The sequence below is a fragment of the Acinonyx jubatus genome, chromosome B1 (assembly GCF_027475565.1).
Source record: "Acinonyx jubatus isolate Ajub_Pintada_27869175 chromosome B1, VMU_Ajub_asm_v1.0, whole genome shotgun sequence".
NCBI lineage: Eukaryota > Metazoa > Chordata > Mammalia > Carnivora > Felidae > Acinonyx > Acinonyx jubatus.
In genome coordinates, this window is record NC_069382.1 from 79,360,155 (window position 1) to 79,383,585 (window position 23,431).

General features: G+C 42.8%; 1 protein-coding gene across 9 annotated transcripts in view; it reads left to right on the forward strand.

The window, feature by feature from the left end:
• ZNF827 (zinc finger protein 827) overlaps positions 1–23,431 on the forward strand; it is a 173,217-nt gene that overhangs the window by 19,312 nt on the left and 130,474 nt on the right. For all 9 annotated transcript variants that reach the window (XM_027066848.2, XM_053216902.1, XM_053216901.1 and 6 more), the window contains exon 2: positions 12,384–13,436. In XM_027066848.2, the coding sequence (XP_026922649.1) occupies positions 12,384–13,436 (1,053 nt within the window). The remainder of the gene's footprint in view (positions 1–12,383; positions 13,437–23,431) is intronic.

Below are 23,431 nucleotides of genomic sequence, written 5' to 3' on the forward strand. Positions count from 1 at the left end.
GGATTGCCCTAGTTGGTTGGTTGGTTGTGGTATTTGTTGTTTTCATGGTCTTTGGCCAGATCATTGACTTATATGTGTTCCAGAAGGTGGCCAGGGAAAATAAAAGACAATAAATAAGAATACATTTGGCCGCTTGGTAGCAGCCGTGGCACAAAACCTGGTCGGAATAAAGGTTAAAATTCTTGGCCTAAATCCGTATTTAAAGTTAACTTTGAGTTAGGGGTTGTCCTTCTAATCGGTGTCATGGATTCTTGTGCATAATAAAAAAAACCATTCTCTCACAATTCATTGCACCCATATTCCTTTTTTTTTTAAGTTTATTTATTTATTTTGAGAGTATGCGCATATGAGCAGGGGCAGAGAGAGAGAGAGAGAGAGAGAGGGGGGGGGGGGAGCATCTTGCGCTGTCAGCACAGAGCCCGACATGAGCTCAAACCCACGAACAGTGAGATCATAACCTGAGCTGATATCCAGAGTCTGACACTTACCCGTGTGAGCCATCCAGGTGCCCATGCACCAACATTCTTTCATGAAAATGTGGGGGATTGGGATCTGTCTTCTCTGCAGCTTTTATTTTATATGTATTTAAGCACTAAATAAAAGCAATTTCATTTGCTCTCCTCTCCTTTGGTAAATCTCTTCTCCCCAAACGCCCATTTTCTTCCTGTATAGACATATATTTTTAGTAAATAAAGGACTTACTGTGTGAAATTTTCTTTTGGCAGTCAGAATGATTATGAGCATAATATGTTTCATTACAAGGTACGTGATGTCAGTGCTTGGTAAATGTGCCCGGGAAGAAATGTATCATTTTATGTATAAGCTGAGATTTCAATAAGTAGCCATTTATCTCTCTATAGAGTGCTGTTCCTAGACGACAGAGTGCATTATTATGTTATTAGGGCTTTTTTTGGTAGTTAAGTTCTTTTTTGATCTATTAAGAATTTCCCGGTGATTTCAGTAGTTTGGTAATATATCGTTCATCTTATAACAGGTATTGGTAATGTTGGGATGAAAACATTTATACAAGAGGAAATAAAAGTCAAGGAAGCAGATAATCGACCGATTTATCAGCCTTAACAGACAATTTTTCTGATAATGCCATGGTAGCCATGGTAAATTTACTTCTGATTGCTTGAGGGGACAGATTCTATATGCTTTCTGTAACATGGAGGTGCAGGAAAGGGTGAAGGAGCAAGTTATCAATCCGTGGACTAACCAGAAGTGTTTTGGTGTGTAGATTGGCCTTGTGGTCAGTGGATTCATGCTATATTTTGAACTATCCCTTTCTTATTAATTTGCTACAACATATGTGGCCACGAGTGTATTTTTTTGTTTGGAGATTGTGAAGTAGCTCTAGTAATAGAAGACTTCTCTTGCTTAACGTCTTTCTCAGAATCTTTCATTTGAACAAAATTTGTTTAAAATTCAGAGGTAGGTAAAAATAGCTTAATAGTCGGCTCCCAGTCCTTCCAGCCTTGGAGGACATCGCACGGCACAGCAGCATGGTCCGTTCTGTGATAAACAGGTTGTACAAAAACTAAAGCACTAAGCTAGGCTACGGTTCAGAATCCAGAGGTGAACCAATCCAGAAAAAGTCTCAGGCCTTTGTTCAGACGTACATGTATCAATTTTCTGGGGCCTCTGTAACAGAGTATTGCAAACTGGATGGCTTGAACAACAGAAATTTATTGCCGCACTGTTCTGGAGGCCAGAAGTCCCAGATCACGGTGTAGGCCGGCAGAGACACAATGAAGACACAAGGAAGGGTGGGTCTGTTCCAGATGTCTGTCCCTGCTTGTGATAGTTCCTTGGCTGTGAGAGGGTCACTCTAGTCTTCATATGGTATTCATGCCTGTAGGCGTGTCTTTCTTTGTGTCTGGATTTCCCCTTTTTATAAGGACACCAGTCATATTGGATGAGGGTCCACAATAATGACCTCATCTTAACTGGTTCATCTGTGAAGACCCTATTTCCAAATAAGGTCGCATTCACGGGTATTGGGGGTTGGACTCCCAACATCTTTGGGTGGGGGACACAATTCAACCCATGACACCAGGTTTTCATCCTTAGTTTGCACAGTTTTATTAAGCTGGATGGGAGACAAAAAGCCACAAATTTAGAAAGAAGGAACTCATGTCTGGGTGTGTATGCTTTTGAAATCCCATCAAAATAAAACTTAAAATGCAGGAGTGCCTGGGTGGCTCAGTTGGCTGAGTATCTGACTCTGGATTTTGGCTCAGGTCATGACCCCAGGGTTGTCAAATGTATGAATGAGAAAGAAGAATGCGCTTAACAATCAGAAAGGCAGCACTTATCAGTACTGGAAATGAGAACGATTTTCAGAATTACAAATGACAGTCCTGTCATTTGTAGGGATCCACCCTGAGCTTGGAGCCTGGTTGAAATTCTCTCTTTCTCGCTCTGCCCCCTTCCCCTACTTGTGCGCTTTCTCTAAATAAAAAATTAATAATTAATTAAAATAAATAAATAAAGGGGTGCTTGGGTGGCTCCATTGGTTAAGCGTCTGACTCTTCATTGTGGCTCAGATCATGATCTCACAGTTCGTGAGTTTGAGCCCATATCAAGCTCTGTGCTGACAGTGTGGAGCCTGCTTCTGCTTGGGATTCTCTCTCTGTCTCCCACTCTCTCTGCCCCTCCTTTGTTTGCTCTCTGTCTCTCGAAAATAAACTTAAAAATAAGTAAATAAATAGAAATACCCCTACTTTAAAAATTTTTTAAAACCAATGAAACTTAAAATATTGATTACTTGAAGTTACTGTACTTTTTGCTTACCTGAAAAATTACTTTTTGTCAAACAACTCGCACTCTATTAGATTTCCTGAAGGTTTGGGTTTGAACCTTGCTTTGTCACCCACTAAGTGGGTATATTGGGTAAGCCATTAACCTTTGGAGCCTTGGTTTCCTGGTCTGTAAAATGAAGAGACTATGGTCTACCACATGAAATCATGGGAAGAATTTGCTGATGAATACTGAAGCATCTAATAAAGTACCTGGTATATTTTTAGTGTTTTATGCATGATTGTTCATTCATTCAACAACTGTTTGTTGGGAGGCTGCTGTGTTCCAGGTCTTGTTCTAGAGTTCATTCATTCACTTAATGATGATTATGCCGTGATTTAGTAGACCACTGGCCTTTGGAGTGAGACATCTGAGGTCAAGTCTTGTCTATGTTAGCAAATCAAGTATGGGACCACAGACTAATCACTGGCCCTTTCTAGGCCTCTGCCTAGAGACTAGCCATATGGACTAAATCTCCAAGGCTTTACCATCTCTAAAGTAATTCAGACAACAACTTCAAAATCGGCAAATAGAGTTATAGTTCTTGGTCTCCTACAGATCCATTGTGCAGTCTGAGAAAGTTACCCTGTGTGATTTAGCTTTTCTGTCTGAAGTGCGGGTAATAGGATTAGTACTGTCTATTTTCCGACGGTAATGATCGTAACAATGATAGCTGCCCTTTACTGAGCTCTTGACACTGTGCTAGATACTTTTCATACATCCTTGCTTCTCCAGAGCAGCTGGGAACACAGAGAATCGATGTTTGTGAAGCACAGCCCTGCAGTATTTAGTAAGAACAAGTACAGCTCTAGGACAGAGTAGAATGTGGAATTCCCTTGAAATGTTAAGCAAAGAGTCCAAGAAATCTGGGACTTTCTGGAGGGGGCTTCAGCTGCGGCCCCAAGTTACCTTGGGATGCTGTGCTCGTTTCTTGGCCACTAGGGAGACTGGTGGAAAAGTTTGCAAAACACTCTCTTTTCCCTATTTCATGTTTGACTCACATCAGAAAAACAGGATTATCATTTGTAATTTTGAAAATTGTTCTCATTTCCAGTACTGATAAGTGCTGCCTTTCTGATTGTTAAGCGCATCCTCTTTCTCATTCATACATTTGACAGACAATAGCTGAACACCTGCTCCGTGCCATTCTAAGTGCTGAGCACATAGCAAAGAAAACGAAGTCCTCTCTCTCATGGAGCTTCTCTTCTAATAAACAGTGATGCTTTGAGGGGAGACCGAGGAAGTAAAGGAGTCAGCCGTGTGGCTATTTGGGGGGAATTTTCCTCTTTATTTATTATTTATTAGCAAGGCAGAGTAGTAGGGGATGAGGTCTGAAGGATACAGATTATGGAGGCCCTGAGGGCAAGGGAAGGGTTTTGGATTTTATTCCGAGAAACATGAGAAGCCATTTTGGAGGCTTCTGGGATGGGGGTAATGGAGTGTGACATATATTTTTAAAAGCTTACTCCGGCTGCTGGCTGAGCACAGCGGGGCAAGAATCGGAAGTGAGGAGACCAGCTGGAAGACTACTGCCACAGTCCAGGCCAAGGACGGCAGTGTTGTATACCAGGGTGGAAATGGTAGACGTGGTAAAAAGTGGCAAGATTTGGGATGTATATGGAAGGTGGGACCAGTGGAATCTACAAATGAGTTCGATGAGGACTTGAAAGAAAAGGGAAGCATCAAGGCAAGCTGCGGGGGTTTTGGTCTAAGCAATCTTAGGGAGGAGTTGCCATTCATGTTGTGACGGGCAGTTTGATGGTCACCGGAAGGTCTGGCACCTTTATATGAAAATCTTGAAAGCAGCTCCCCTACCGTTTGCAGCTCCCTTTGCAGATAAAGAGTGGTGCGTTCCTTTGTGTTACCTTTGTTTTACTCGTGGACATCTGCAACTATAATTTAAAACCACTCCTGTGTGCACAATGTTCGTCTTGACCCAGAGGGCCTCTCCGTGCCATCTCAGTCTGCCGACTCTTATCCTCTCCAGACTTCCTCCCATTTCCCAGTGCCCTGGCAGCACCTCTTCCCCAGCTGGACTGGTGACAGGAGTCTGGTCGTCTTCTCCACCCTGGCCGTTTTAAATAACTAGCAGTTCTTAAATTTTCTCCCTGGCCATGCTGACAGCGGTTGGGTACCCTGGGCATCGGTGTTTTGATAACCGTGATCTCTGAGGCTTTGTCCCCCGGGGCCGATTGCCGGCCCATGCGTTTCACTCGCACTGTGGCCTCGGAACCCTGAACCCCAGAGTGCTCCCTCAGTGCCGGGCACACCTGGTGTGGGGCATGTGCTAAGGCGTTTAGGCTACAAAGGGACAGTGTAAAAATTGGCAGGTAAAACTGGCCTACATGAGGATATGTTTTATGCTTAAAATCATAAAATTGGTTCATAACAGCCTGATGTGCAGCATACTAAACCTTTACTAAACATTATAGGGGTCATCGTTTTTGTCTTCCTGGTGTCTCTTCCCTCTCCTTTCTTCTGTGATCCACATTAAGTCAATTGTAGAACCCCCGCCCTCTGGCTTCAGTGGTAAGTCTGGAGAAGGGAATAGGACCTCCAACAGGCTGATGAGAGGGGAAAGACCTTTCTCTGGTGGTAAGTCGTTGAGAGGGAAAACCCAGAACCTGTGTGGCCAATTGGCAGCCTCCAGGGAAAGGTGGCCTGAGAGGACAAGACTAGCCTCTGAGAAGAGATGAGAAGCAGTGAGAGAGTACCCCGATAGTGCAGTGCCCTCCTCTCAGATGCCGGCTCCCTTGTGCCCCTTTGTGTGTTTGGGTAAGGGACTGGGAATTGCACCTGTCACTTCTTGCGGTCCTGGTTGTCACTACAACCAGGTTGTGTCCCCTGGTTGTGCCCTGGTGCCCCTACTAGGATCGGGGCATCCAGCAGGAATACAAAAATGACTCACCTGTGGCCCTGCCTCAGGCATTTATAATCTAATGGTTTGATTTCAAAACCAGTGGGTGTGGTAAGAAAATTGGTAAAATTTGCCCTTTCACAAATCAATAGATGGTCAGTTTTTAAAATGTGAAGAATGCAGAAAAAAAAAAATTATTAGGTTTTAGTCACCTGAATGTTAGCAAACCCTCCTATACATGAATTTCCAGTGTCATCTGTTAAAATCATCTTCATTCCTTCAAGGTCCATTTCCAAAGCCATGTGCACCACTGGAATTGATTTATGCACAAACAACTCTTGCTCAGTTGCTCTGTGATAACACCGGGCTTTGTGCTTCGTATACTTGTGTAACCCTCACTCCCTGTCGACTGCAGCAGTTGGGCAAGACACTGTTGCGTCTTTGAAGCTCTCTGTTGCAGAAAACAGCTCCCCGAACATAGTAAATGCTCAGTAAATATTTGTTAAATTAAGTCACTCATCAGCATTGGTTTTGCTAATAACTCCTGTATACAGCTCCTTAAACCTTACAAACCACTTTTGTATAAAATTGCATGGAAAAATTGGTTGTCTAATACTAGATAATTGCAAGTGATTATTACTAATAGGGTGATATTACTAATAGAGATGTGTGATCTTAGAATTAAGTATAGGGGTGCCTGGGTGGCTCAGTCAGTTAAGCATCTGATTCTTGATTGCAGTTCGGGTCATGATCCCACGGTTCCTGAGTTCCATCCCCGTGTCAAGCCCCACGTCAAGCCCCAAGTAGGGCTCTGTGCTGCTGACTGTGCGGAGCCTGCTTGAGATTCTCTTTCTTTCCCTTTCTCTGCCCTCTCGTACTCTCTCTCTCTCTCTCTCAAGAATAAATAATCTTTTAAAAAATTAAGTGTAAATATTTAGCTATAAATGTATGCTAGCTGGAAAGGAAGAACACTGGGAAGATTTTTAGATGCAAGTGAGCCAGAGGGTTAGTTAGTAGGTACTAGGTGAAGACACCTGTTGTCACAAGAAGAAGGTGTTAATACGGGAGGACTCACCATGAGTCCTAAGAGGTGAAACTTTGTTCTTTTCAAAACCTGCCGGGTAGATTCATGTGGAGCCACTGGTGGGATGAGTTGTGGGTAGATTAAGAAATGGGGCTTTTAGATCTCCATCTCCGCTTACTTTAACCACAGCCAAAAGGCATAAAGATTAATAGGTATCTCTTTCTCGCATTCTTTTTTCTCTTTTTGCTCCCTATCTTTCTGATCGAGGATCTTCTGAGTTGAGTATTTGTCCAATTAAATGCATCTGATTAAAACTGTCAAACGAAAAGGAAGTGAGTTGGAAAAAAACGCAGCCAGAGTTGCAGATATCGAGTTACCGGTTTTCTGCTTGAGAACTGAATTATAAATAAATGTGTTAGGTAGTGGAATTTTGTTTTGTTTTCCCCAAAGGAGAAATATTCACCACATGGAAACAAAATTTATTCAGCATATTTTCGTTCCGTAATTGTACCACTTCTATTCTTAATTCTTTGAGTTGATGATTTAAAGTGAAAAACACAAAAACAGACTGTTGTGTAAAATTGACAGGAATGAGTGTGAACCTGGCTGTCAGAGACATAGGTTGTTGTAAAATTAGCAATGGAAATAGCTTCCTATTCTGGAGGTTAAAAATAATGTATTTACAAGGAAGTTATTTACATTGGCCGTTTAGAGGCTTCCCCTGGGAGCCTTAGTTAGGAAAGCTGTGAAATCCACAGTCCATGTGCTCAGGAAGCGTTTCCGGGACCGCAGCATGTGGGGTGCTCAGAGATTACGTGCCATGATTCTGTGCTCCTGACGGACAGGAAAATGGAGCTGTCTCGCTGCCCAGGGGCTTCTCGAATTGTGAAAGAGAGTCAAAAGTCAAGCCTGGCTTGTTGTAAAGTTTGTGGTGTCCAACAAGTTAATCCCCTAGATTGCCAGAATGCTTTGTTTTGAGCTTCTCCAATGAAAATCTTTTCTCATAATGTGGTGTGAAAGGTGCTACGGGCTCCTGCACACCCCGCCGAAGGGGAGCTCCCCATAACTGGACTGATGCAGCCTTCAAGGACATCTCCTGGATGAATTCAGATGTGAAATACAGAGCAGCCCAGCAGGGGGAGGAGAATTAATATTTGTGGGAGAAAATCCTTGTTGCTGCTGTTTTGAGCTGAAAGCATATTTGTTTGAGCCGCTTATGATTTTTCTCCAACCTCTGCAGGTCTCCACTTCTCTTGCATTCATGTCTCTGAAAGCTTCCCCCACTTTCTGCTTGACCTCAGGTGATGCCAGAATAATTTCAAAAATGTTTCTTTTTGGGTTTCTGGTCTGGCTCCTCCTAGGCTATGTGCGTTGAAATTATTTGGTGATTTATTACTTGAATAGTCTCAATTGAGTAGCAGCATCTTCAGAAAAGTGACGAATATAGAGTATTGCGAGTTAAAAAATACTCTACATATCCGAGTTTTCTTGCAGTCAGGAAGAGAGTGTATCTAGGTGGTCACGTCCACAAAGAACCGGGAATGGGTTGGTTGAGAAACATCCAGCTATTTTAGAGGCCGTAAAATGGTCCGTTTAAGAGATGCTTGGTTTGCTTGTTGGGCGCTTATGTTTTGGCAAGGTTGGGAAAGTTTCTCTAAACGTAGATATCAACTGTTTGTATCATTCAAGAATGTTCGGATCTCCTGATCACTGCTTGGTAGGATTAGAGCCTGAATGGACAGCTTTAGTTTTGTTTTTGTTTTTTTTAATTTTTTTAAATGTTTTTATTTATTTTTGGAGAGAGAGACCGAGCGTGAGCAGGGGAGGAGCAGAGAGAGAGGGAGACATAGAATTTGAAGCAGGCTCCAGGCTCTAAGCTGTCAGCACAGAGCCCGATGTGGGGCTCAAACTCACAAACTGAGATCATGACCTAAGCCGAAGTCGGACGCTTAGTCTACTGAGCCACCCAGGCGCCCCAGGACAGCTTTAGTTTTTGATGCACTCACCAGCCTCAGCACATTTGGAGGGGGCTACTCTTGCTCACTGAGGGTGTGGAGGGGGTAGGAAATTAAGCTATGCCTTTGGGGCTTTGCCAGTAGAAGTGCTGAATTCTAGAGGCGGTTGAATCAGCTTTTGATCACCAACAAAGAAGTTGCCTGGAAGGAATGGAGAGATTAGAATATGGGAATAATGGATACTTACCTCTGAATGGTTTATCCTAAGATAAGGAGTGAATACTGTCCTTATCTATGAGAATTCTCTTGCTGATTTCTGTTTCTAGAGCGTGGAGGCAATAATGAGCGTAGGAGGGCAGCAGTTTCTGACAACTAGAAGTTGCCATTCATAGGGCATCTGGCGGGCGGTGCATTGGGGCTTTGCAGAGAAGCACTGGGCCAGTTGTTGTGTGATTTGTGTTCTTGGTTCTGGCATTAACAGTAGGTAGCTATGTGCTTTTGATCCCACCAGGATATTCCCTCAGAATATTTAATAGTCTCAGTAAAATGACAAGCTGGGACATGTGGTTATGGATTTTTGTGGTTCTCAAAACCCTGCTTTCAGGCACCTTGTTAACTGACACCACATTGGTTCTGGACCAGTCTTGACTATCTGGAGCTACTCTAGTGTGACAAAAATATCATCTGAAAGTACTCACTTTTGAATCATTTGTTTTCCTACGTTCTTTCAGTGAGCATCAATAAAGATCAGAGAAGAAATTCTTTGAGATACTCAACTGTTCTTATTGTAGTGATTCTTTTACTTCTCTTACTGTTTACAGGATCATTCCCATGTGATTTTTCTGAAGGATAAGATATTTAAACTGAAATCAAGAAAGGTGGCTTACCAAAGGAACACAAAATTAGCCCTCTCGTTGAAATGGATGTTGACTACTTGATGTTTGGTAAAAAAAAAAAAAAGCATCTCTTGGAGAAGCCAGTGGGGAGATGAGTAGTTTAGGGTCGTGCTGGTTTCAGCAAAGATGAAAAATGTTGAAAGGAGTGGGAAGAAGGAAATGTGGCAAATCACAAGGAACCAGACTGTTTTTAACAGAGAAAATTCAATTTTATCTGCCTTTTTTCAGCAAATTCCATTTGATATTTTACATTTTCTTGATAATTTAATAAAGAATCTCAGGAAGGAGTCATGGAACTTTAGCTTAGTGAAAGAGAATTTGTCATTTGTGACATTTCTTCTCTAAATAGCATGGGAAGATCAATGTATCAGCTTGTAGCTCATGCATTACTAGTTCAACTACTTCTATTCAGAAAAGAGACACCATATCATATAGCAAAACTTGGCACAATGGGAAATTTAGGTCAATTCCTAAACATTCATTGAACTCCGCTGGGGTCCGGGCATCGTGTTAGGCACAGTGGGGGATGTGTGGATGATAGAACATGATCCCTGCCTTCAAGAAACACCACCGCTTACTTTTTAGAAGATAAGTCTATAGTAGATAATTTAGAGTGATGTAAAATCAGTGTAAACAGAACATGGGAACGTTGGCTCTGCATTCAAAAGATGCACGGAACGTTGCTGCTTCTCACCGCTGGCAGTCACCTTGAGCTGAGCTACTGTCATCCCTCACCTGGGTTCCAGCCTCCTGGCTGGTCTCCCTGCTTCCACCCTGTGTCTGTAGCCTCTTTTCCACACAGCAGCCAGAACAGCCCTTTGGAAATGTAAGTCACATCAGGGGTGCCTGGGTGGCTCAGTTAGTTAAGTGTCTGACTTGAACCTACTTCATGATCTCGCCATTCCCAAGTTCGAGCCCCGCGTCGGGCTCTGTGCTGACAGCTCAGAGCCTGGAGCCTGCTTCAGATTCTGTGTCTCCCTCTCTGTGCCCCTTCCCACCCCCCTCAAAAATAAATAAACATTTAAAAAAATTAAAAAAAGAAAGAAAATGTAAGCCATATCATATCAAAGCCCTCTGGTAGTTCCCAATGTCACCAGATGCAAAAGACCTTTCCACAGTTTACAGTGTTCTGCAGGTCTGCCTGGCCTCACTGGTTCACAACACACACCCATCCTCGCTCTCTCCCCTCCCTCTCTTTCTCTGATGTTACTTCTCTGACTTCCTCTCCTTCTGCTCTGACCCCTACTCACCGCACTCTACCCACACTAGCCTCCTCGCTGGGCCACGGACACGTGTTTCCACATCAGGGCCTTTACAGTGACTCCCTCTGCATGGAACGCTCTCCCAGAGGGAGCTAAATGAACAACTGCTCATTTCTTTCAAGTCTTTGCTCAAATGTCACCACCTCAGTGAGGCCCCATATGCCCATCCTATTTAAGATTGTAACTTCCCTCCTACCTGTTATCCCCCCATCCTCCTTGCCCTGCTTTGTATCTTTTCCCATAGCACTTCCCAACCTCCGGCTTACTGTATGACTTACTAGTTTTTAAATTTTGTGTGCCATCTATCTTCCTCTCCTGGGATATGAAGCTCCACGAAGGCAGGATTTTCGTTCAGTGTGGTTCAGTCTGGTTCAGTCTAGAATGATCTAGAACAATGCCTGGCATGCCACAGATACTCCACAATTGTTTGTTGGATAAGTGAATGAATGAGAAAGGAGAGATTAATTCTGAGAGTTCCGGGGAGAATCACAAGGAAGAAACTTTTGAGCTGGCAGGCGAAGGATAAATAGTCAGGTTTTCTGAGGAAAGACATTCCTGATGGAAGGAATATCTGGAGCAAAGGTAGAACAATGACAGAGCTCATGGGTGCTCTTGGAATGGCTGGGAGTCCCAACGGAGCGGTGCTTTGTGGGCAGTCAGTGTGGCAGTGGTGGAAAGAAAAATTAATGGACGGAAAATAATTAAAGGAGACTCTTAGTGGAGTGAGGAGAGAAATTCTTAATCATTGCCTGTGATAAGATGGCAGGCATGTTGGTAATTGGAATCCAGGACTCTCAAAGAAGTAACATGCATAACATGGGAAATGCTGTCACTTTAAGAAATCGGTAATGTGAGCAGTGTTTGCGAATGAGATCTGATTTTTATATAGTTCTTGCCTGTTTGCAAATCATAGTCACATGCTTATTGTGATTTAAGCTTCATAACAATTGGATGCAGTTGTAATATCTAACAGGCAGGTAGTATTTACATCGTTGGATGAACTTTTCAAAAAAAGTCAGTTGCCTCTTCTATCAAACCAGCTAAGCGACTTGCCTGAGGTCGTGGAATCAGAAAGTGGGGAAGCGGCTTCCCACTGTCTTGTGCCTCACAGACAACATTTTCCCACCCTGCCAGGCTGCCTCTCTAATTCTGATGCGACACTAAAGATATCATGCCGGTTTCTTTTTTCTTTCTTTTTTTTTTTTTTTTTAACAAGGAAACGTGTTTCTTTCCATTTCCCCCACCACTGAGAATAGCAGTCTCTTCATGCAGTTACTTCTCTCCCAGATCCATTTTTCTCTCTCCCTCTTTTCCATTTCAATTTGTCTGGAATAATTATAGAAAGATGAATATGTTTCGTAGGTGGGCTTGTTTTTACCTTTGCCTGTTTAGTATTTTACCTTCTCTCAGAAGGCTTCTGCCAAGACTGTCTGACTCAGCACTTGACATTCTGGTAAGGTTGCTGCTGTCTCTCTTGTGGTTCTTGGGGCGAGGGGAAGAGGAAGCATGTCAACAACTCCGTTTGAATGTCTTCAGACTTGCTTGTTGCCCACTGGGGAGTAAACTTGATCTTCTTAATTCCCCCAGATGTTAGTAGGCTGGAAGAGGCGGAGGGAGAACTCAGTGAAGGAGAGCACTGGTATGGAAACTCTTCAGAGACTCCGTCAGAAGCATCCTATGGAGAAGTCCAGGAGAACTATAAGCTGTCTCTGGAGGACCGGATCCAAGAGCAGTCCACTTCCCCTGACACCTCCTTGGGAAGTGCCACTCCCAGCAGTCACACGTTGGAGCTGGTGGGACTTGACGGTGAGGTCCTGAGAGACTCACTGCAATGTCAAGATCACCTCTCCCCTGGCGTGTCTTCTTTGTGTGAGGATGACCCCCCAGGCTCCACTAAGCCCTTGAGCAGCAACCTGAGGCGGCTGCTGGAGGCTGGCTCCCTCAAACTCGATGCCACCGCCACGGCCAATGGCAGGGTGGAGTCCCCAGTGAACGTGGGCTCGAATCTCTCCTTTTCCCCACCGTCCCACCATGCCCAGCAGCTCAGTGTTCTTGCCAGGAAGTTGGCTGAGAAGCAGGAACAGAATGACCAATACGCTCCAAGTAACCGTTTTATATGGAATCAAGGTAAGTGGTTGTCAAACTCAACCACCACCTGCGGCTTGTCTCCGGATTCAGCCATCCTCAAACTGAAAGCCGCAGCCAATGCCGTTCTGCAGGACAAATCTCTCACCAGGACTGAGGAGACCATGCGATTTGAGTCCTTTTCCTCCCCTTTTAGCTCCCAGTCTGCCAGTTCCACGCTGGCAGCCTTATCCAAGAAAGTCAGTGAGAGAAGCTTGACTCCTGGTCAGGAACACCCACCCCCGGCCAGCTCTTTCCTTTCCCTGGCTTCCATGACCTCCTCGGCGGCCCTTCTGAAAGAGGTAGCAGCAAGGGCTGCTGGGAGTCTTCTGGCTGAGAAATCATCACTGGTGCCTGAGGACCCTCTACCGCCACCGCCTTCAGAGAAGAAGCAAGAGAAAGTAACCCCACCACCCCCGCCACCGCCTCCACCGCCTCCGCCACCACCACCACAGTCCTTGGAATTATTGTTACTCCCAGTTCCTAAGGGAAGAGTTTCTAAACCCTCCAGCTCAGGTATGGGGTCTTTTATTTCAATCATCGTGTACGTTTCTTTCTTTCCTTTTCCTTCCTTCCTTCTTTCTTTCTTTCTTTCTTTCTTTCTTTCTTTCTTTCGACCGTAAATTGCAATGTCTTCTTCATTGCTTTATTCGGAAGGGGTCCCCATCTGATCCGAGGCAGGAATAAGAAAGCAGGAGCACAAGAAAATACTTTAAGCAAGCAGCGTAGTATTCTTTCATGTATGTGTTACACAAAGACTTCACAAATAGCTTCATTTTTGAAAGGTAATGAATAATCTTGGAGACGTACAGTACTCCTCCCTTTCATATAAATGATCTTTTTTTTTCTTTTCTTCTTACCAAGTGCAGGCTAGGTCCACACAAGACATATTTAATGGGAGAAGATCAAAGCAGCTTTGTCATGGAGTGCATGGCATCAGTGAACATAGGGGGATAAAAAAAACCCCACAAAAACCCGCTGCTTTTGATACAGTGGACAAGGGAGAGCCCACCCTCCTGCTACCTCCCATCACAAATGGACTTCTGTATACAGTAACTACTCTGCCCTAATTTATCACACTGTATACTTTTATGTTAGCATTTTTATTATTTGTGTGTGTGTGTGTGTATGTGTGGAATTTAAACCTTTCCCACTTACCCTGTTCTTCTGTAATTTCTTGCCATAGAAGAACCCTAAAGAATATTGTCATTCAGACATAAGACATAATCAAAGCATTTCCTGCAGATGCTTTTTTTTTTTTTTAATTCAAATCCAATCAGATTCTGAAGGCATGTGCATGTGGAAAATTTGAATCATAAGTTTTTCTTGGGAGGACAGTGTTTCCAAAGGAGAAGTAGTTGTCTTGTGGAGCCCTGACATTCACAAGTGACTCGTCTGAGGGAGAAAGTTAGTCACTTGAGTTCTCACGGTGGAAGCATCCCATCTTGTGCTGGGTTGTTTTTAAATTGTGCGTATGGTAAATTCATGGTCCCGGGATAGAGGTATGGAGTTTCAGATGTCTCCCGAGGATATCCTGTCAGATTGGAACAGGAAGTAGACTATGTGTGCCCTCGTCAGTGTAAACACTGCTGTTGTGTATGTCTAGCCAGCTTTGATTATTTGCAGCCACATTGATGAATGGCAAATAATTGAATGGTCGCTGCTAACATTGGTTTGATGCACTTCAGACAAATTTCCATTTAAATTGCTGAGTGAGCTCTATGCACTAATTCTAATTGTTTTAAAACTTGTGTAAACAGCAGAATAGAACTAAGGAAATGGATACCTGGAACTTTTATGACTCTAAGTGATCCAAACCAGTCACTCCAGAGTTTCTGAAGGGTCCATAAAATCCTGAAATGTTTATCCATTCCGAGTTTCATTTCTCCTCACTTTTTACCTGCCATCTGGTGAAATGGCTAAAATTAGGAAACCAGGAGAAGAGCAAAGGGAGCTGGGTAATCTTGCAATGGAGAAAATCACCCCTCATTTATAGAAATTTCATTTAGGGGAGCAGCAGGAAGAAAGGCATGGCTGTATATAAAATGTAGTTTTACAGGGGCGCCTGGGTGGCTCAATCGGTTAAGCGTCCGACTTCAGCTCAGGTCATGATCTCATGGCTTGTAAGGCCCTGTGTCGGGCTCTGTGCTGACGGCTCGGAGGCTGGAGCCTGCTTCGGAATCTGTGTCTCCCTCTCTCTCCACCCCTCCCTTCGATTCTGTGTCTCCCTCTCTCTCACCCCCTCCCCCGCTTGCACTCTGTCTCTCTCTCAAAATAAATAAACATTAACAAAAATTTTTGAATGTAGTTTTATAAATATTCTCTGTATCTGGTTACTGAATGAATGCACTTATGGTATTTACACTACAAATTCATATGGACTTCAGTTACTTAGAAAAGCTTATATAAAATTAATAATAAGTGTTAGTTGACTGAAGGCTCAGAAAGAGGTAACTGATAAAATTGTGTCTCCTGAAGGCACGTTGTGGCCGCTTTGTCATTGTAAAACGTCTTGAGTTAGCTAGCAACAGTGGTGAAGTATCATTTTTTTCACTCCAGGGCTTAGATGCATGTAAAGATGTGAAAGAGGTCATGAACTTCCAGTGCACGGTAGACTTTCTGCCTGTTTGGTTGTAGGATACATACCCAAAGGAAAAGATAGGTTCCCTTCATGGTTTAAATGCGTTTAATTCATGAAACCATCGCAACGAGCTTCTCAGCAGAATTTAACACGGAGATCTAGAAACAATCATTTTCTTTTCTTTTGTTATTACTGGATTTCTTCTATTGCTAAAACACTTACTCTTTTAATCAATGCATGTTCAAAATGACCAAACTGAGAGAGGAGAGAGAGGAAATTCTTGGATTGTGTCTCTGCAACCCCCTCCTGGTTGACTGGTACCCAAGTCACCTGTTCTCCACGTGCCTCTGTGCACAAGCCGTGAGTTGGTGAAACAGTTCCATTGACCAATAACTGTAGGAAAAAATCACCCATTTTGTAAAACTCACACAAGAGGAAAGATTGCTGTGAAGACAAACATGAGGGCTCTTGAAATGGCCCCTTGAAAAATGTTCGGTGTGCCCATCCTAAATTCGAGTTCTTTTTCTTGCTCCCTGGGTTGCAAACAGGAGGAAGGGTGCCTGTGTGCCCCTCTCAGTTAAAGCGATGTCATCACTTCGCGGCATGCTAACTGGATTATGGGTTAAAGAGGAGCGGATAGACTATTTAATTCTGTTATTTACCTTCATATCACAGAGAGATGATTTGGTTGCTGTTACAGATTTTTTAATCTTAGAAGTGGTAAGAAAGGTGGGTCTTTTCCATCCAGTCCCCCACCCCTTCTACACTCTATAGTGTGGGCTTCAGGGCGACCCGGGGCTAGATTCAGATGTAACTTGGACATACCAAGAAAGCATTTAGGAGAATGTGGTGAGGGCTGTCACCCATGTTTCTAAGCATCTCTCATTATTATTTTTTTCCTTTAGCTTAGAAAGAAATCTTCATTTAATTCAAAATGAATAGTGTGGCTAGTTTCTTGCACCAAAGAAAGAAAATTATCTGTTGCCCAATAATTTAAATACCCAAACAATAACCCGCACACACACAAAAAAATCCATAAAAATAACTACAGCACCATCCTGATTTCAATCAGGGCTCACGTTTTAAAGCTGTTTCCCAAAAATGTTGCAAAAAGGGCACATAAAGTTGATTCTAGAGTTACAAAGAGATATGTGCTAGAAAAGCCAATCCTGTATTGAGTAATTTAGACCCCAGCATTTCTTCGACCTTCTTTAGGTCAAGGGAAGTCCAAACCATGGGGGGAAAAAAAGTGTCTTTTAGGTCTGACCTTATTCCTCTTTTTTGAACAGGATTCAGTTGTTGCCAGGTCATGGTGTATTTCATTCCTTAAAGAGTCCACCGCTCAGTAGCCTTTCCCCCCTGCTAGAGAGACGTGACACTTGAGGAGGGAGGTTTCTTTCATGTGACCCTGTGCCCCAGCACATGCTGCACTGTTCCTCTGAAAAGAGACACGGGAGAGAGAAGATTATGTCCGTTTGCTCTCAAGATAAATGTCACACATTGACTCAATTCTCTTTGAAGCTACTGTTTGTTGTCTCTCAGAATAAAATAGATGCTTTTTATTTTAAAGACAAAGTTTCTTGTAAATGGCCAGCAAGAGTCCCAGGATGCCAGGCTCCCAGTTAAAAGAAATAACAAGGAGAGTTTCAGAGAGAGGGTCTCCAGAACATCTTATTTCACGGAGTAAAATTTAAATGTGCTGAGAAGCAAGCTGGTCTTCTACAACTGAAGGCTCAGAATATTTCCTGGGTCCATAGATAGAGGTTTTCTGGATCCTGTTTTCTTTCATATTTACGTGATGCTATTAAAATCATTGCAAAGGCATAGAAAGGCCAGAGTGTAAGGTAACCTCTTCCTCTACACCCATTAGGACCATGGCTATCCTAACCGTAATCCGGCAATGATCACAAGGCAGGAACTTGTTTAGAAAATTCACTTTTTAACCAAGATTCAGAACTATCTGTCACTGACCTCAATTATATTTCCTCAGTGATTTAAATATAGACTGCCTCTAGTCTATCCAGATATCTAAAACTTCTTAGTTTTATTGAATATTTCGCAATCATTAAAATATGCATTAATAATTATCAGTGTCAAAGACAACAGATAAACCTGGTGATATCCATTGCCAACATAGTTTTTTATACCCTGAAATAGCATTTGAGAGACATGTCCATGAAATCCTATGAAAATATATTAATTCCATGTATACTGTTAGGAAGGAGGATGGGTCATCCTACTCAGATGTGCAGTAAGTTAGGAGGCCTCAGTGGGGACAGCCATGAAGGTCATGCATACCCAGGGTCACCTGGCATCCTGAACCCCTTTGATGTATATGGTAAGGTGCATATGGGAAGTATGCAGACGCTACCTGCAAACTACTTGCATATTAGCTCCATTTTCTGCAAGTTGCCACATAAGATGTACCAAAGGAAAGTTTGATTTCAGCGCCTACGAAACAGCTACATTTGTTTTAAAATTCATTCCTTGAGGGGCGCCTGGGTGGCGCAGTCGGTTAAGCGTCCGACTTAAGCCAGGTCACGATCTCGCGGTCCGTGAGTTCGAGTCCCGCGTCAGGCTCTGGGCTGATGGCTCAGAGCCTGGAGCCTGTTTCCGATTCTGTGTCTCCCTCTCTCTCTGCCCCTCCCCCGTTCATGCTCTGTCTCTCTCTGTCCCAAAAATAAATAAATGTTGAAAAAAAAAGTTAAATAAATAATTAAATAAATAAATAAATAAATAAATAAAAAATAAAATTCATTCCTTGAGGGGCACCTGGGTGGCTCAGTTGGTTAAGCTTCCTGATTTTTGATTTCCACTCAGGTCACGATCTCACAGTTCAGGAGATCAAGCCCTCCATCAGGCTCTGTGCTGGTAGCATGGAGCCTGCTTGGGATTCTCTCTCTCCTCTCTTTGCCCCTCCCCTGCTCCTGCTCACTCTCTCTCTCTCTCTCAAAATAAATAAATAAACACTAAAAAAAATTCCTACCTTGAGTTAAAGCACGTAAGTTAATAAAAACCTCCATGAATCCCCCCCGCCCCCAATGAAGTGTTGTTGCTTTGTGGATTTATGTGTAGACAACTTGGTAGGTCGCCAAACTGGAAGTGAAGATATTGGCTCTGATCTCAACACTGCCACTAACTAGCACAGGGATTATAAGCACACACCTCTGTTCAGCTTCCTCATCTATATAAACTGAGCTAGTTGGGAATTATCTCCAAGATTCCTTCCTGTGTTAAAATGCCTTGCTTTTCCTTTTTTATTCTTTAACCCTATCAACTCAAAACAAATATAATTTTTTTGAAGTAAATATGTTGCTTCTTAAAATTCACCATCAAACCTCCCACAAGACTGCCTCTGTAGATCTTGTCCATTGTAAATAGTTTAAACGCTTACCATTGTATCTTATTAATGGTGTAGTCATACTGTATGCGTTTTGAATAGCAGCTCCTCCAAATTCATTTTGGAAATAGGTAAGATGTAAGTACGTGCACATCTCTCCACACCCGTTCATCTGACACATGTATTGGTGTGCTATGTGAAAAGCATGTACTCTTGGGCTGACACTGCTGCCTTTGGGACTTGCGGGCAGCTTCCTGTATGTACCTTTTTCTTCCATTTCTAGCACTCATTTCACTTTTTGATACTCTCTCGACCCAGCCCTTTCCAATTACTCTCATTACAATCCAACACACATTTATTGAATTGCACATAGTACCTAGCACTGTTGGGTGCTGGAGACACGCAGGGAAAGACCTCTAGCCTCACCCCAGCCGATTCCCCCTCCTCCCCTTCCTCCCCTTCTGTATTTTCCACCTCTCTCTTTTCCCTGCCAAGCTGAATTTGGCCATCAGAGCTCTGCCTGGGCTGAGCTGGACCCTACCTGTGTAGCACAGTGGACTCCCGTTCCTTTGTTTTCTCCTGGCTCCTGTGACAAAGTGCCATTCTGGGCCAGGCCCCGGGCTATGTATTTATGTGATGTCAGTTGTTTAAATTTACATCTGCTCTCCCGGTGAGTGTCCTGCTTTAGAGGGTACGACTAGAACTTATGGTCCCTGCTATTATTGCAACAGCTACTACCAGTAGCTTCCGTTTACTGTGTGCCGGGAGAACTGCACACATTTATTCTCTCTCTTCTTCCAGTAACACTAATGCCTGTAAAGAGAATGTGTTTTCTCCAAAGAAGCAAATCAGCAGCCATCCACGCCACTGGGTTTATTAGCATTTGGTGGGATCTAGTTTTGCTTGCGGTGATACTAACTAGCTGGTGATACGTTTGGGGGGAATTGTTTCCCAGACGGTTGTAAACTATGTAAAATAATGAATGTTTCAAGCCTATTGCCTTAAGAATATGTGGTTCAGTCTAAGGAAGTGGTCATATTTCCTTAGGCTCTAAATTCGAGTGAAATTTATAGCCTTGAAAATAGTTTGGCATACAAACTGGAATATATCCTTGTTTCCTCCCTTCTCCAAAGTAGTTAACAACATTGTTTACACGTGGAGGGCATCCTATTAAAATATCAAAAAATTTCTAATAAACAAAAATGCAGATGTTACCAGGGGAGATTAATGGCCAGTTTGGAAAATAGATCATTGTGTTATGGTTACTTTTATCATTTGGCTTCTGTCTTCTTCCTTTCCTGCCATGATCAGTTAAAAATTTCAAAGTTATAATAATGTAGCTATTTGACCACATATCTTGCCATTAGTTTCTCTTCATTATGAGTATTCTAATTTTTTTCCCAGTCAATCCAAGGGCACCCTAATTTGTACACAATTCGTGTGTCTTTTGGTATTAATTAAAACTAAGGAAGCATAGCTCCAAAATAAAATAGATTTATAGGAAATGCTAATATCAAGGTTTCATGTAGTGTGCTCTATAATACACACTAGGGGACCCGGGGTGGGGGGGGCGTAAGAAAAAATAAGAAAGATATTGGTCACATTAAGCAAAACAAGGTGTCCAGGGGACGCTGGTGATGTTCCTTTGGTCAGTTAATGCCTTTTTATTGCCTTCGTGTGATATGCCAAGAAACCTCAGGTCAGTAGAGGACATCTCCGTTTTTCTCTCCTCTCCCAGGCAATTCTGTAACATTAGGCAGTTTAGGGTTGAGACACTGGGAAATACTTCTGGAAAATAGGGATTAGCAGCAGCCTATTTGTGTGTTTCTTTCTTGTTACTTCGATATTCTTACAACCCCAAATAGACATCATTATCATTTTTCCCCCTCTGGTTGATGACAGTAATCTCACCTAGAGGCCTGATTCAGTCCTTCCTCTCAAATCTATTGTTCAATGTGCAGTCTTCATGATCAAGATACCCGAATGGAAGAAATGACAATGGAGAATAGAAAATGAGAGGCCAGATTAGGGATGGGACTCCAGGTCAGCAGAGGCAATCAACAAAAAACAGCAGGAAAGCTACAGTCAGATTAATAAGAAAGTGTGTTTATAGGCCTCTACAAAGTGTGCTTGTCCTGGGAGGAAAGGGAACCCTCAATCCCAGTCCATCCTCCAATCAGAAAAGAGAATAGTCGTGACAGAAACATCACCAGTAGGATTTCTAGACCGGAAGGTATATTTTTCAATAGGAGTTTCTTTTTTCAGGTTGTTTGGTTAGGGTAACCAGTATTACTTATTATACCGGCAACAGTAAAACAGTGTGTTTGGAATATCCTCACTGTATTCCAGAACCTTTCTGGTTCCATCCATTATAAGCGGTCCTTTGCATATAGTCAATTGACTCAATGAATAAATAATAAGATGATTTTAAAGTTTACACATGAGAATATAGCCTCTTAAAATTATAAAAGTAACGTGTGCATTAGAAAATTCAACGTGTATGGAAGAATATAAAATAAAAACAAAAGTTTCCCTCCCCGACCCCTTCCTTTTAATCCACAGTTCTTCACAGGTGACTGCTTAATGGTTTCTTGGGTATGCTTCCGGACAATTTTCATACTAATAAAAGGATATCGTTTTCTGTCATTTGTGCGTCCCGTTCTTCCTACCCCCTGTCTTTATTTTGCTCAGGCATTTAAAAGCAAATCCCAGACCTCATATCCATTTGCCTGTAAATATTACCATATACATTATCTCCAACAGAGAGGAACTTTGGAAAAGTAATAGCCACCGTAACTATTATCACGTCTAACGGGATCAATGATTGTTTCATGATTTTATGGAATGCCTGGGCTATAATCAGTATTCCCTCAGTTATCTCAATAGTGTCTTTTTATAATTGTTTTGTTCAAGTCAGGATTGAAATCACCCTCACACTTCATATTTGTTTAATATGCCTCCATAACCATGTCCCTTTTCCAAGCGCTGTTCGCTTGAAGAGACGCATTCGTCCTATAGAATTTCTCACATTCTGGCTTTGGCTCATTCTGTCCCCTGGGTGTGTGTGTGTTTAACGTGTTTTTGTTATTTTAATCACCTATATTTCTGATAAACTTGTAGTTATATAGAGGCTTGATTAAACTTTTTATAGGTATAATTGATAGATGGCTTATCAGAAGGCACATAGTGTCCCCTTTTTAGCGGTGAAGCTTAATGAATGGCTTTAAGTGCTGTCAGCTAGACTCATTCTCTATAACGTTTCCTTTCAACGTTTTACCTTGCTGTATTAGCAATTGATTCCCAGGTATTGTAAAACAAAAGTGGAATCAGCCTCGACATACAGTTTCATATCTTGCTTGCATATCTTGCTTGCATATCTACCAACTCTAATATCTTGGACATATTTCTGTATCAGCATCTATGGATCTAGTTCATTTTTTAAAATGGCTCCATATATGAGCGTATTGCTTTATGAGTGTATTAGTCTTATTTAATCCATTTGGAAAAACATTTTTTTAATTTTTAATGTTTACTTATTTTTGCGAGAGAGAGAAAGTGTGAGAGTGCAGGGGAGGGGCAAACAGAGAGAGAGAGAGGGGATTGGGAGACACAGAATCCGAAGCAGGCTCCAGGCTCTGAGCTGTCAGCAGAGAGCTCAACGTGGGGCTGGAACTCACAGACTGAGAGATCATGACCTGAACCAAAGTCGGACGCTTAACTGACTGAGCCATCCAGGCGCCCCGGAAATATTTCTGATCCCTCATGATTAAGAAAGGAAAGTCTGAGTCTTCAGCTCAGTGTTTATTCTGTCTCCAAATTGCAGACGTGAGCGTGACACTGAGCAGTGTAGCCGCACAGTGTCACAAAGAGACCCTTTCCCGAGGGGATGGAGGAGAGAGTTAGCTTAGCTTTCCTTGGAGGAAGTAGTTGGTTTGTTTGCGTTCCTGAAAAATGGAAGCATTCGTGACTGCCTCGTTGTAGCTCTTCCCAAAGTGGGTTGTGGGGCCCAGTTCAGAGAAGGCAGTGCATCTTGTTAGTGGCAACCAGAGGGACAGAAATGGGTGGGGGAAAAGCCCTGACCTTAAGACCCCCTAATGGCTAAACTGGCAGTAGCATTTGCTCCAGACATGACTAACTAGCCACGTCAGCGGTAGGATCCTAAAATTTGTCGCCATAGGAGTTTGGTGTGTGAGGCTTATGATGGCTCTTTGGTTTTCAGTGTGGTGCAGTGCGTCTTTCCCTGTCTTTATTTCTTGCTGTTTTCTAAGTTTAGGAATTCAGATATGGCCTCAAATCTGGAGGTTTCCTTCGGGAAACAAAGCCCCCGAAGTCAAGCTTCTCTGGGCTGAACGAGGACAGGCCAGGCAGAGCCCCTTTGCAGATGCCTTCCTAAGTGTGAGATGGCCTTTGAAAGTAAGACTTTCCCACGGCAGCATGATCAAATTTTGAAAAATGGAAGCCACATGGAATTAATGAGATGGATGTGGGTTTCTACTGGGAGAAAAGCAGTAATAAAACTTCTTCATGGAGAAAGCCTTGGAATTGCCCAGGAAAAATACCGGATCATTATTAGTGTTTTTTATATAGCAG